This window comes from Papio anubis, chromosome 1 (genome assembly GCF_008728515.1).
Source record: "Papio anubis isolate 15944 chromosome 1, Panubis1.0, whole genome shotgun sequence".
Taxonomy (NCBI): domain Eukaryota; kingdom Metazoa; phylum Chordata; class Mammalia; order Primates; family Cercopithecidae; genus Papio; species Papio anubis.
The window spans coordinates 91,025,419-91,039,563 of record NC_044976.1 but is presented as its reverse complement, the minus strand read 5'-3'; the positions used below and the strand labels follow the sequence as shown (position 1 = coordinate 91,039,563).

Here is a 14,145-nt window from a genome sequence, read left to right as displayed (position 1 = left end):
CCTCTGTTAATCTGATAGGCTTCCCTTTGTGGGTAACCTGACCTTTCTCTCTGACTGCCCTTAACATTTTTTCCTTCATTTCAACCTTGGTGAATCTGACAATTGTGTGTCTTGGGGTTGCTCTTCTCGAGGAGTATCTTTGTGGTGTTCTCTGTATTTTCTGAATTTGAATGTTGGCCTGCCTTTCTAGGTTGGGGAAGCTTTCCTGGATAATATCCTGAAGAGTGTTTTCTAACTTGGTTCCATTCTCCCCATCACTTTCGGGTACACCAATCAAACATAGATTTGGTCTTTTCATATAGTCCCATATTTCTTGGAGGCTTTGTTCGTTTCTTTTCACTCTTTTTTTCTCTAATCTTGTCCTCTCACTTTATTTCATTAATTTGATCTTCAATCACTGATATCCTTTCTTCTGCTTGATCGAATTGGCTACTGAAGCTTGTGTATATTTCACGAAGTTCTCGTACTGTGGTTTTCAGCTCCATCAGGTCATTTAAGCTCTTCTCTACACTGGTTATTCTAGTTAGCCATTCGTCTAACCTTTTTTCAAGGTTTTTAGCTTCCTTGCAATGCATTAGAACACGCTCCTTTAGCTCAGAGAAGTTTGTTATTACCGACCTTCTGAAGCCTACGTCTGTCAACTCATCAAACTCATTCTCTGTCCACTTTTGTTCCCTTGCTAGCAAGGAGTTGTGTTCCTTTGGAGGAGAAGAGGCGTTCTGGTTTTTGGAATTTTCAGCCTTTCTGCTCTGGATTCTCCCCATCTTTGTTGTTTTATCTACCTTTGGTCTTTGATGTTGGTGTCCTACGGATGGGGTTTTGGTGTGGATGTCATTTTTGTTGATGTTGATGCTATTCCTTTCTGTTAGTTTTCCTTCTAACAGAGAGGCCCCTTAGCTGCACGTCTGTTGGAGTTTGCTGGAGGTCCACTCCAGACCGTTTGCCTGGGTATCACCAGCGGAGGCTGCAGAACAGCAAATAATACTGCCTGATTCTTCCTGTGAAGCTTTGTCCCAGAGGGGCATCCACCTGTATGAGGTGACTGTTGGCCCCTACTGGGAGATGTCTCCCAGTCAGGCTATATGGGGGTCAGGGACCCACTTGAGGTCTGTTCATTATTGGAGCTCGAACGCCATGCTGGGAGAACCACTGCTTTCTTCAGAGCTTTCAGGCAGGGATGTTTAAGTCTGGAGAAGTTGTCTGCTGCCTTTTGTTCAGATATGCCCTGCCCCCAGAGGTGAAATCTAGAGAGGCTGTAGGCCTTGCTGAGCTGTGGTGGCCTCCACACAGTTTGAGCTTCCCTGCCACTTTGTTTATACTGTGAGCATAGAACCGCCTACTCAAGTGTCAGCAATGGGGGACGCCCCACCCCGCCAAGCTCCCATGTCGCAGATCGATCTCAGAGTGCTGGCGCTAGTAGCGAGCAAGGCTCTGTGGGCGTGGGACCCACTGAACCAGGCATGAGAGGGATCTCCTGGTCTGCCTGTTGCGAAGACCATGGGAAAAGAGCAGTATTTGGGCAGGAGTGTACCCCTCCTCCAGGTATAGTCACTTAGAGCTTCCCTTGGCTAGGAAAGGGAAATCCCCCGACCCCTTGGTGCTTCCCAGGTGAGGCGATGCCCCACCTTGCTTCAGCTCACCCTCTGTGGGCTGTACCCACTGTCCAACCAGTCCCAGTGAGACGAACTAGGTACTTCAGTTGGAAATGCAGAAATCACCCATCTTTTGTGTCCATCCTGCTGGGAGCTGTAGACTAGAGCTGTTCCTGTTTAGCCATCTTCAATTTTTTTTTAAATTTTTATTTTTTGTGGAGACAGGGTCTCACTTTGTTGCCCAGTCTGGTCTTGAATTCCTGGGCTCAAGCAGTCCTCCTGCCACTGCCTCCAAAGTGCTAGAACTAAAGGCATGAGCCACCATGCCCAGCCCTCTCGAATGTTTTATAGTTTTCATTATACAAGTCTTGTACTTCTTTTGTTAAATTTATTCCTAAGTATTTAATTCTCTTCGGTGCTATTGTGAAGACAATTTTCTTTATTTCATTTTTGGAGTTTTCTGAATAGAAAACACAATTGATCTTCTGTATATTGATTATTGTAGCCTGTGACCTTGCTGAACTTGATTAATTCTATTATACTATGATTTTTTGTTGTGGTTAGACCCTTACACAATCAAATGAGCTTAACAAAAATTGTCAAAGTGACCCCAGAGCAACAACAGGATGACAGTAGCCTTTGTCCACACAGAGATAAAGTTTAGTTTTTGCAGTCCTTCTCCATAAAGATTATATGCCAATTCTGTGGCCGACTGCCAGTTCTCTGGCCTACTGCCATACAACCTGAACTGAAGTCCAGAAGGTTTAGGTGACTGGGCCACAGAGCTAATTACTGGTGGAGCCAAGAAGAGAAATTATATCCCTACTTCCTTGCCCACTAAGCTCCCCATTCCAGTGGGCTGCTTTCTGGTCCTTTTCCATGATTGGGCTTCAGCAGCTGTCATTTCCTCCAGTGTCCAAGAGTATTTCCTTGGCATTCCAGTAACACTCCCCAAGTTGTCTGCGGCCCCCCTCAACTATTAACTTGCCTACTTGATACACATTTTGAAAAGCAATCTAAATTCTAGAAATTGTCTCTCCTGCAAACAAACTACAGATTCCATTTAAAACATTTCAGTGAGTCCAGAAAGTTCTGGGATTTTCCTGTTTTGGACTAGACTTCCAAATGGCTTCATCTTAAATTGCATTTATTGACCTAATTGTTTACTGATCTTTAGAATTTAGAATTTAGATTGGGAGGTCAAAATCATAATTTTCTCAATTTTTTTGGCAAACTGATATGATGGCTGGAATCATCCAGAAAAAGTAGACATCATTATATTTTCTTGAATATTCATTCAAGTTTCAATTTAATACTTAAACATTCATTTTCAAATAAAAATACTATGCCTTGTAGCTAGGGATGAAAGACTTGGTTATCCTTGTTGGAGTAATGACTCTCCTCTATCTGGGGAGGCCATCCTCTGCAGTTGGAGACTGAGGGACTGGGAGATGGGAGGTTGAAACTTAAAGAGGTAAAGGTCTGTCTTGGAATAAAGCTAGTTATCAGTCACCACCAGACCATCATGGTGGCTAGAATTCCAGAAACGGTGAATAGAAGTTCATCTTCTATTTTGTCTTCATGGAATATATCTGTGAAGCAAAAAAGGACACTTTGAATAAAACATGTATTGGGAGGCCAAGGCAGGCAGATCACGAGGTCAGGAGTTTGAGACCAACCTGGCCAGCATGGTGAAACCCCCATCTCTACTAAAAATACAAAAAAAAAAAAAAATTTAGCCAGGCACGGTGGCATGCACCTGTAGTCCCATCTACTTGGGGGGCTGAGGCAGGAGAATTGCTTGAACCCGGGAGGCAGAGATTGCAGTGAGCCGAGATTGCACCATTGCACTCCAGTCCGGGTGAGTGCAAGACTCCATCTCAAAAAAAACCCAAAAAACAAAACGACAAAAAATATGTAAAGTATTTTACTAGCTGTTGTAGACACTGTATGTCTTGTCAATATTCATTCCATTTTTTCCACATTATGTATATTCTACCCAACAACAGTTTGGGTGGAATAGACTGAGCTTCATATTCAACTTGAGGGCTAAGTTTTGACTGATCTAGGTCAACTGGAAAAGCCCTTCTCTTTCCTTCATCCTTGACCAGAATGATTTCATTAGCTCCTTCCCTCATCCTTTGCCAGAATGATTTCGTCACAGCATTCCCATGACCCCATGAATTGATTCAGGGGTGTCCTCAATCAGCATGGAGTTCAAGACTCTCACCAAGACAGTGTGGTATGCTGTATATAAAACTGGAGCCTACTGAACATTTTTGCCCCTCTGGTAGACAGCTTCTAAGATATCCCCCAATGGCTGCTGTCTCCTGGTATTCATGCCCTTGTATAATCCTCTCTCTCACCTTGAGTATGGGCTAGACCTACTGACTAGTTTCTGACAGAACGCAGCAAAAGTGATGGGATGTCACTTCTGAGATTAGTTATTAATACAAAAAGACTGTGGCTTCCATCATGGGTATCCTCTCTCACTGGCTCACTCCGAGGGAAGCCACATGCCATGCTGTGAGGTGCACTCTAGAGAGGCCTATGGGCAAGGGATTAGGGGAGGTTTCTAGACAACAGTGAGAAACTGAGACCCTGAGTTCAACAGTCTATAAGGAGCGCGATCCTGCCAACAATTCCTGCCAACAACCACCTGAATGAGCTTGAAAGGAGATCTTCCATTCTAGCCTTCAGGTGACGTCATAGCGCTGGATGATAGCTTAACTGTAACATCAGGAAAGACCCTGAACCAGAGGCTCCCAGTTCAACTGCACCTAGATTCCTGACTCATAGAAACTGTGACATAAAAAATGTTTGTTGCTTTAAGCCACAAACATCTTTTTTTTTTTTTTTTTTTGGAAAAATTTGTTAGTAGCAGAAGTTAACTAATATACCACATTAACAACAGGTAGTTGGAAATGGATTTTTTTCCTGTTATTCACAGCTGAAAGCATATTAATATACTAGGTAGTAATCTTGAAAAGGTTACTAGATATTAAAATCTCTAGACTCAAATGAATTTACCATGGCATACCAAAATCATGCAAACAAAAAAACCTTCTATCCTTCCACTCACAACCATCTTCATTTCTCATATGGAAAATTATGTAATAAGGGTTATTCATTCGTAATCCTTTATAATACTGACAAAGTAATCTGGGCCAAGATTTACCTTTGATTACTTAAGCAAATGAACAATGTAAATAAATAATGATCATAGGGGAACTATTAAGTCCACTTAAAACATCTACTGTTGAAAGTCCTTAAAACTACTTTAACACCATCTGTTTATGTACAAGTTTAAAATATGCTAGTTAAAATGATTTTTAATTGATATCTATTCATTACAGCAGGTTTAGAAGGACTTCTGGCTAGGCACTGTTTGCTCTCAGTCTGAAATAGAAACCTCTTTTTTTTTTTTTTTGAGACAGGGTCTTGCTCTGGTGCCCAGGCTGGAGTGCAGTGGTGTGATCATGGCTCACTGCAGCCTCAAACTCCTGGGCTCAAGAATCCTCCTGCCTCAGCCTCTCGAGTAGCTGGGATTACAGGCAGGTGCCACCTGTAGGCAACCATATCTGCTAATTTTTTTATTTTTTGTAGAGACAGGATCTCTACAAAACTGGGCAACTTTGTTGCTCAGACTGGTCTTGAACTTCTGGGCTCAAGTGATCTTCCCACCTTGGCCTCCCAAAGTGCTGGAATTTTAGGCATGAGCTACTGCACCCAGCCAAGAAACCTTTCAACCAATGTACAAAAGATGTCATGGACTGAGGAGTATGATTGGTTTAACCTCCAACCTCTCTGTATTCTTTAAGGGCCTTTGAATGCTATGCTTATACAAACCAACCCAAGTTCACGCCTTCAGTAAAAGCCTTTGCTATATAGTGTCCTCAGAGTAGCAGGATCACTTGAAAAGACCATTGGGTATAAGTTGAGGGGCAATTACAGTGCTAATTCCTTTTTTTTTTTTTGAGATGGAGTTTTGCACCATCACCCAGGCTGGAGTGCAGTGGCACAATCTTGGCTCACTGCGACCTCCACCTCCTGAGTTCAAGTGGTTCTCCTGCCTCAGCCTCCCAAGTAGCTGGGATTACAGGCACCTGCCACCACGCCCAGCTAATTTTTGTATTTTTAGCAGAGACAGGGTTTCACCATGTTGGCCAGGCTGGTCTTGAAATCCTGACCTCAGGTGATCCGCCTGCCTCAGCCTCCCAAAGTGCTGGGATTACAGGCATTAGCCACTGCGCACCCGGTCCGGTATTCTTTCTTAATCACCAAAATCACCTCTTTCAAATATCCTTCCTGTATATTTAGAGATTTGGTTAAAGATTGTTTTATAGGCTGGGTGCGGTGGCTCACGCTTGTAATCCCAGCACTTTGGGAGGCCAATGCGGGTAGATCATGAGGTCAAGAGATCAAGACCATCCTGGCCAACATGGTGAAACCCCATCTCTACTAAAAATACAAAAATTAGCTGGGCATGGTGGTGCACACCTGTAGTCCCAGTTACTAGGGAGGCTGAGGCAGGAGAATCGCTTGAACCGGGAGGCAGGTGTTGCAGTGAGCTGAGATGGCGCCACTGCACTCCAGCCTGGTGACAAAGTGAGACTCTGTCTCAAAAAAAAAAAAGATTGTTTTATAAAAATTCAAAAAATAAAAAGAAATATTAAATGACAGACATCAAGTATGCTTCTGGGAAAGAGATGGGATTAGAGGCAGAGGTGGAGGGGGAATGTTCCTTTTAATGCAATCTGTATTGCTTAATTTTTATTTTACAACATTTTGTATTGCTTTTATAATTTAAAAAATGTTTAAAAAAAAAAAAAAAAAGAAGAAGAAAAAAGAAAATGCTCCCTGAGAGAATCTCATTGGTAGTTTAGGATGAATTCCCTCAATTATAACATTAAATCAGTACCTATCTGAGCATGCACTTTGGAATTGTGTGAAATGAGAAGGAAGGAAGGAATAGATGGAAAGTTATGATTAAGCCAGGACATGGAAGGGAATATTCCGATTGGCAGTTCTGAAAGAGGAAAGGGTTTGGGATAGTAGGAGAGGGCTGTGTATCTCAGAACAGAGTTAGGATTCAACAAAGTCAGACTTGCAAATTCACCTGCTTATCTGTACATGAAATGACTAAGGTATTGGCTGGGTAGGGGGTGATTTCACTGAAAGGGGCAGTAGGATCAGGATGTTCCCAATGGATCACTGCAGTAGCTGGGTTGAAGTAAACTGCTACTTCCTGGGAAGAAACTTATCAGATGGGACATGTGGGATAGCCTATGCTTGAGTATGAAACTGATAATGTGGCGTTTCCTGGACTGCAAAAAACAGAACTGTTGTAGCCTACAAGAGAGGAATGCAACAAATATGGGGCACAAAGTAAGTAGACAGGAAGTGACTGAGGCAGCTGAGAACTAAGGGATACCATGTCCTTCCTTAGCAAACTGAGGGCATCTTGAGGTCTGTACTTGGTTTTTACAATTTCCAATTGAAAAAAAAAAAAAAAAAAAAAAAAGCCAATCCACGTAGGCAACAAATGAAGAATAAAAAACAGAATAAAACACAATCCAACTTACCACTCTGGTAAACAGCTGGTTCTAAATATGATGGTTAAACTTTCAAGGTCTTCATTCTTTAGATGTAATTCTTCAAGCAGGGTGTCTAGAAACCGTGTAAACACCATACCTTCCTGAGAATGTTTCTGAATGCCAAGAATTGGGGTCAGTCTGAAACAACCAAAAATACTAAATGCATATCCATGAAATGATAAGGGCAAAGGGACTCCTATCTTCAACATGGCAGATAAAATTTTATGAGAATAATAAGGTATCTTCGATTTAACAAAACTCCCAGAGAGAAGGCTTTACTAACAAAGGCAGAAGTGAAGTCTCAGGAAAAGACTGAAAGATCAAACATTAAGTATGAAAGAGGTATAAAAGCCTAAATCTATAATATGTTTGTTGTTCTTCATTCCGGCAAAAACTACTAAAATTCTGCTCAGAAAATGAACTCTTTCCCTTTGGGAAAGGGAGGTTACAAAAGGAGTTTAGAGCTGAGAACTGCTTGAAAAACATACTTATATTAGATGTTTGGATTATATCACCTAAAAAGACAATAATAAACGAAACAAGATTATCTTTTGAATGAAATTTTATTTTATTTTATTTTATTTTTTTTGAGGCAGAGTCTCGCTTCTGTCGTCCAGGCTGGAGTGCAGTGGCACAATCTCGGCTCACTGCAACCTCCACCTCCTGGGTTCAAGCGATTCTCCTGCTTCAGCCTCCCGAGTAGTTGGGATTACAGGTGCTCGACACCATGCCCGGCTAATTTTTGTTTTTTTGGTAGAGACATGGTTTCACCATGTTGGCCAGGCTGGTTTTGAACTCCTGGCCTCAGGCGATCCACCAGCCTCAGCCTCCCAAAGTGTTAGGATTACAGGCGTGAGCCACCGTGCCTGGTCGACATTTTTATATTTATTTATTATTATTATTATTTATTTTTTATTTTTTGAGAGAGAGTCTTGCTCTGTCACCCAGGCTGGAATGCAGTGGTGCAATCTCAGCTCACAGCAACCTCCCGGGTTCAAGCAATTCTCCTGCCTCAGCCTCCTGAGTAGCTGGGACTACAAGTGTGTGCCACCACGCCTGGCTAATTTTTGTATTTTTAGTAGAGATGGGGTTTCACCATGTTGGCCAGGCTGGTCTTGAACTCCTGACCTGAAGCAATATACCCGCCTTGGCCTCCCAAAGTGCTGGGATTACAAGTGTGAGCCACTGCACCTGGCTAACATTTTTCTTTTTAAAACACTAAATAAATGAATTACGTCTCGTAAGGCACTTCATACTAATTCTGTAAGAAACTATGCTTTTTTTCTCTAACCATTTGCAGTAAGTACTCCTAAAGATTGACTCTGCACAATGGAATTTTAAAAGTAATTTAAACTGAAATGTGATCAGTACATGATTTTTAAAAACTGAGAAATATCTATTCTAATTACAAAGATTAAAGACCTTGACTTCTCATAAATATATACATTTTTTTCTCTAGAGAGTATGCGTCTCAGAGTTCTTACAAGTTACATTCCTAGAAAGCTTTTTGGGAGAAAATTCTTTTCTCCCCAAATAGTTTTATACTTCCCACAAAGCTCTTTCAGATATTTATTTAACCTTGGTTATTTGCCTGGGCATATTTAATAAAAATAAAATAACCCTCAAATTTAAATCAATAAAGCTCAAGAAATCAAAGCAGATCAGTTCCACAGTAGTCAGTGTGGAATATAAGTGTTTTCTGAGAGGCAGATTTTCTTTCTTGCTTAGCCATCCTATACTGGAAGTAGAAGTAAAAGGGAAAATTTGTCAGAATTGTCTAAAGATGGCCAGGACTTCCAGAGGAGGTGGGAAATTCTCTATATCCCTGAAGTATTTTCGCAAGAACTGGAGATGAGATGACTGCAATGGTCCAATGAAATCCACAGAATTATAACTGGGAAAATTGCTATTGTGCATTCCTTTACCATCTCTCCTGTATTTCTTTGCAGCTAGGGGATGGAGTACCAAGTTCTCAGACTTCATGAGCTTTGTCTGCACATATTCCCCAAAGGTAGTTCATACTGAGAAATAGGACTACCCAAGTATTCCAATGCCAAGCCCGAGCTGGGTATAGAGATAAACGTAGAGTTGTGGCCAGCTTTTTTTCTGAGGCATTTTCCCGTAGAGAAGGTGGAACCCAGAAGCTAACTCTAGCTTTTCCAGTACTTAAGTGATGTCAACATTTAAAATATAAGTTGCTACTTCCCCATAATAAGACCAAGAATAAGGGATGGGATAACACTGGCTAAAATAAAACCAGGAAGTCCAAGTTGGGTGAATCAAATATGCCAACTCCATAGAAACCTAGTTTTTGTGTATATTTAAAGTGGTACTGGCTGGGTGTGATGGCTCATGCCTGTAATCCCAGCACTTTGGGAGGCCGAGGTGTGCAGGTCATTTGAGGTCAGGAGTTCAAAACCAGCCTGGCCAACATGGTGAAACCCCATCTCTACTAAAAAGTAAAAAAAAAAAAAAAAAAAAAATAGCCCGGCGTGGTGGTGGGCACCTCTAATCCCAGCTACTTGGGAGGCTGAGGCAGGAGAATCGCTTGAACCCAGGAGGCAGAGGTTGCAGTGAGCAGAGATCACACTGCTGCATTCCAGCCTGGGCAACAGAGTGAGACTCCATCTCAAAAATAAATGAATGAATGGATGAATAAATAAATAAAGTGATATTTATTTGACATATCCAAAACAACTTCTCTGACTTTCAAGGAGATTAGTATTTGGCTTATATGTGAAAATAAGGTTTTCTCAATTCTTTCTCAAACTGCAATTAGTACTTAAAACAAGTGTCCAAACTTAATTTAGAAATAAATGGTGACTACTAGATTTCTCAATCTGTGTGCCTATATGAGAATAGCAAATGTGAAGAGTTATTACAGAGAAACAGCTTGTAAGAGCTGCCCCTCTATCAACTGCCTTAGTTACAAACTATTTTAGAAATAATAACAATTCTCTAGACAACCTGTAAGGCTAAAATGATTCTATAAATTACTAAAATCAAAAATTACTAAAATTTCTGTTTACAAAGAAATCCTTGGATTAACGAGAAACTTTAGCTAGGAGAAAACAAACACACACAAAAGGAAAGCAAGGACACAATCCCACTACATGTTTCTGAGCCCATGGCAAATACTGCTCATCCATCAGGCATTCTTTTCTTAATGAGCTAGGACCTGCTTTGAGAATTCTCAAAACAGGACTCCGAACAACCATTTCAACTGTTTAGGGCTGGCTTTTGAGATGAAACCTATTCCCTCCCAGTCTAACTACAAGCCCTAGAGGAACTATGTACACAACCCAATTACTATTATTTTTTGAGACAAAGTCTCGCTCTGTCATCAGGCTGGAGTGCAGTGGCATGATCTTGGCTCACTGCAACCTTTGCCTCCCGGGTTCAAGAGATTCTCCTGCCTCAGTCTCCTGAGTAGCTGGACTACAGGCATGTGCCACCACGCCCAGCTAATGTTTGTATTTTTAGTACAGAAGGGGTTTCATCATATTGGCCAGGATGGAATCGATCTCTCGACCTCGTGATCCACCCGCCTCAGCCTCCCAAAGTGCTGAGATTACAGGCATGAGCCACCTCGCCTGGCCTACACAACCCAATTCTAATCCTAGCCCTGCCAGGAATGCTTGTATGACTTGGGGCAAGTTGCATCTCAAAGCCTTAGGGTCAATCTATAAAATGGGGCTGATAATACTAAAATACCTTAAAAGATTATTGAAAAATTCAAATGGGATACTGTAGAGGAATAGCTCTTTTTATCAAGTATAGTATTGGTTATATTATCAACTAACATTTACCATGTGCTACTTGTGAGTACTTACCATGTACTATGTTCTAAACATGGATTATCTCCTTTAACTGTATAGAGATCCTAAGGGATGTAGTTATCACCTCCATTTAACAGACAGGGAAATAAAGGCCTAAAAAATAGAAGTATCTTCCCCAAGGTCACAAAGATAGTAAGTAGCAGGTTGGGGCTTTGAACCTAAACAATTTATTTCAAAAAGCCCAAACTCTTAGCTAATATGCTAGCTTTCATTCTTTGTAGACTATAAAGTGCTATAAATTGTTACTTGCCTGACTTACGTGTACTGAGCCCTCAATGAACATGCAGAAGGAACAGAATGATTTAAATTTGCTTTAGAGAACTACAGAACTACAGATACAAAAATGGCAAGTAGTTGGGAGGCAGAAGGAAGTGCTGATAGAGAAATCACACAAAGTCTGGTGTCTGGTGGAGACAAGAATATCAACTTGGGGCCTAGAGATTTCTACAGCAAGTCATCAAACAGATAGATAGCAATCCTCAGGCATCTGGAGACAGGATTTCCTGACTATTCTTAACACGTGAGCCCCAACTGTTGCTGCATAATTATACTCTTGGAAAGTTTAGCCAGTAAGGAAATAAGATTTCCTTTAATCTTATTTATTCCCTTGTATTTCCCTTTTAATCTTTAACTGAAAAGACTCCTCCCCCATCAGTCCCTAATGGAATATAAATGATTATAGATCTATATAATATAATCATCTCTCAGTATCTGTTGGGGATTGGCTCCAGGACCTCCCATGGAAATCAAATTCTGAGGGTGTTCATTCAGGTCCTTGATATAAAATAGCATAGTATTTGCATATAACCTATGCACACCCTCCCATATACTTTAAATCATTTCTACATTACTTATAACATCTAATACTATGTAAGTGTTATGTAAATAGTTATACTGTATTTTTAAGGGAAAAATGACAAGAACAAATGTCCATATGTATTCAAAGCAGATGCAGTTTTTTCTTTCCCTGAATATTTTAATTTTTTTTTTTTTGAGATAGAGTCTCACTCTGTCACCCACGGTGGAGTGCAATGGTGCTATCTTGGCTCAGTGCAACCTCCGCCTCCTGGGTTCAAGTGATTTTCAGGCCTCTGCCTCCTGAGTAGCTGGGACTACAGGTGCACGCCACCATGCCCATCCAATTATTTATTTATTTATTTATTTATTTATTTATTTTTTTGAGACAGAGTCTCACCCTGTTGCCCAGGCTGGAGTGCAGTGGCTCTATCTTGGCTCACTGCAACCTCCGCCTCTTGGGTTCAAGTGATTCTCCTACCTCAGCCTCCTGAGTAGCTGGGATTGTAGGTGTCCACCACCACACCCCGCTAATTTTTGTATTTTTACTAGAGACGGGATTTCACCATGTTGGCCAGACTGGTCTTCAACTCCTGACCTCAAATGATCCGCCCGCCTAAGCCTCCCAAAGTGCTGGGATTACGGGCTTGAGCCACCACGCCTGTGCAATTTTTTGTATTTTTAGTAGAGACAGGCTTTCACCATGTTGCCCAGGCTGGTCTTAAACTCCTGAGCTCAGGCAATCCACCTGCCTCAGCCTCCCAAAGTGCTAAGATTACAGGTGTGAGCCACTGCACTGGCCCTTTCCCTGAATATTTCTGATCTGTGGTTCACTGAATCCACAGTTGCAGAACCCCTGTGTACAAAGAACCAACTGTATTAGCTTTCTAAGAGTTATAAGTTGACAAATTATTTTTGGAATTAGGTGATGTATAAATGAATAAATACTATAATAGTTCCTGTGTATCTCTAAATATTAATCCAGTTGGAACAGTTCCTGTGTATCTCTAAATATTAATCCAGTTGGACTACTTCTGGAGTCATGTAAAACTTGTATTATTTTTAAGATGCTGAACCCTGAACATCTAATGTATAATTTTATGAATGATTCATTCAAGAGTATTATGATTTGCTTTTATTTCCAAAGTAATTTACATTCAAAATTGAATAATGCTTTATTACTTAATAGCACAAATTCCTTGCCCCATCTATTTTAATTTATTTATTAAATTTTATTTTATTTCAGTGGTTTTGGGGGAGCAGGTGGTTTTTGCTCACATAGATAAGATCTTTAGAGGTGATTTCTGAGATTCTGGTGCACCCGTCACCCGAGCAGTATACACTGTATCCAATGTGCAGTTTTTTTAATCCCTCACCCCCTCTCACCCATCAACTTTAATGTTTTATCACTTAATAGCAATTAACTACCTGCAAGCTTTTCCAGTCTGGCTGCTTACTGGGCATTTTCTGAATTCCATGTTATCTCTGTAGCAAGAGACTCCGTGTCTCCTTGCATAGATGAATCAGAAGCGAGATCATAACATTTTATCCGCCTACTATGGTTTTGATCAACTATAAGAATTGGTTGTAGCTATTGCCAAAGATGCTACTAACTACTGGGATTCTTTTTAGGGCACATACTGCCCTAATGATAGGTATCATTGGACTAACTCGAGTTTGAGGACCTATCTGATGTAGAGGTCCAAGCACTGAGCTTGGAGACAAGGTTCTATTCGGAGTGTGCTTTTGTTAGTAGTGACCATGCAAGAGAACTTTGTAAACCACAAAGCACCGAGCAACACAGTCCCTATATGTGCATAGAAACAGGCCCAGTGAAAAATGAACAGACTTAATACGGGAACTGTTCTTTTCATGGTCAGTAATGGTCTCCTAACTTCCACTTCTGAAAGACTCTTCTGTGTTCTCTTCCTAGTTAACTGAAGTATTGGATGTTTCTGATCACTTCCTCCCTTCCTAGAATTCTCCCCCTCTTAGTCATGGTTCTTCTCCTACCCCTGATTCTTTATAATCTCTCTTGTTGGCCTCTCAATGTAATATAATAGGTCCATGGACAACCCATGGTCCACAGGCCAAATTGGGCTTCCCATTTATTTCAAATATGGCCATAACCATTTATTTACATATTCTACAGTTGCTTTCATGCTGCAACAGCAGAATCAAGTAGTTGCAACTGTAGTGCCAGCAAAGACAAACACATTTACAATCTAGACCTTTACCAAAGTTTGCCAACTCCTGTACTAATTATATACAGCTTTAATTATTATTTTTTGAGACCAAGTTTTGCTCTTGTTGCTCAGACTG

The 14,145-nt window shown here is 40.9% G+C and overlaps 1 protein-coding gene across 3 annotated transcripts in view; it reads right to left on the bottom strand.

The window, feature by feature from the left end:
* RPAP2 (RNA polymerase II associated protein 2) overlaps positions 1–14,145 on the bottom strand; it is a 140,227-nt gene that overhangs the window by 49,357 nt on the left and 76,725 nt on the right. For 2 of the 3 annotated variants that reach the window (XM_021944113.2, XM_021944133.2), the window contains one exon: positions 7,178–7,327. In XM_021944113.2, coding sequence (XP_021799805.1) covers positions 7,178–7,327 — 150 coding nt within the window. Of the gene's footprint in view, positions 1–2,867; positions 3,185–7,177; positions 7,328–14,145 lie in introns of those variants that run through there. The other variant, XM_021944116.1, reaches the window with a different exon arrangement.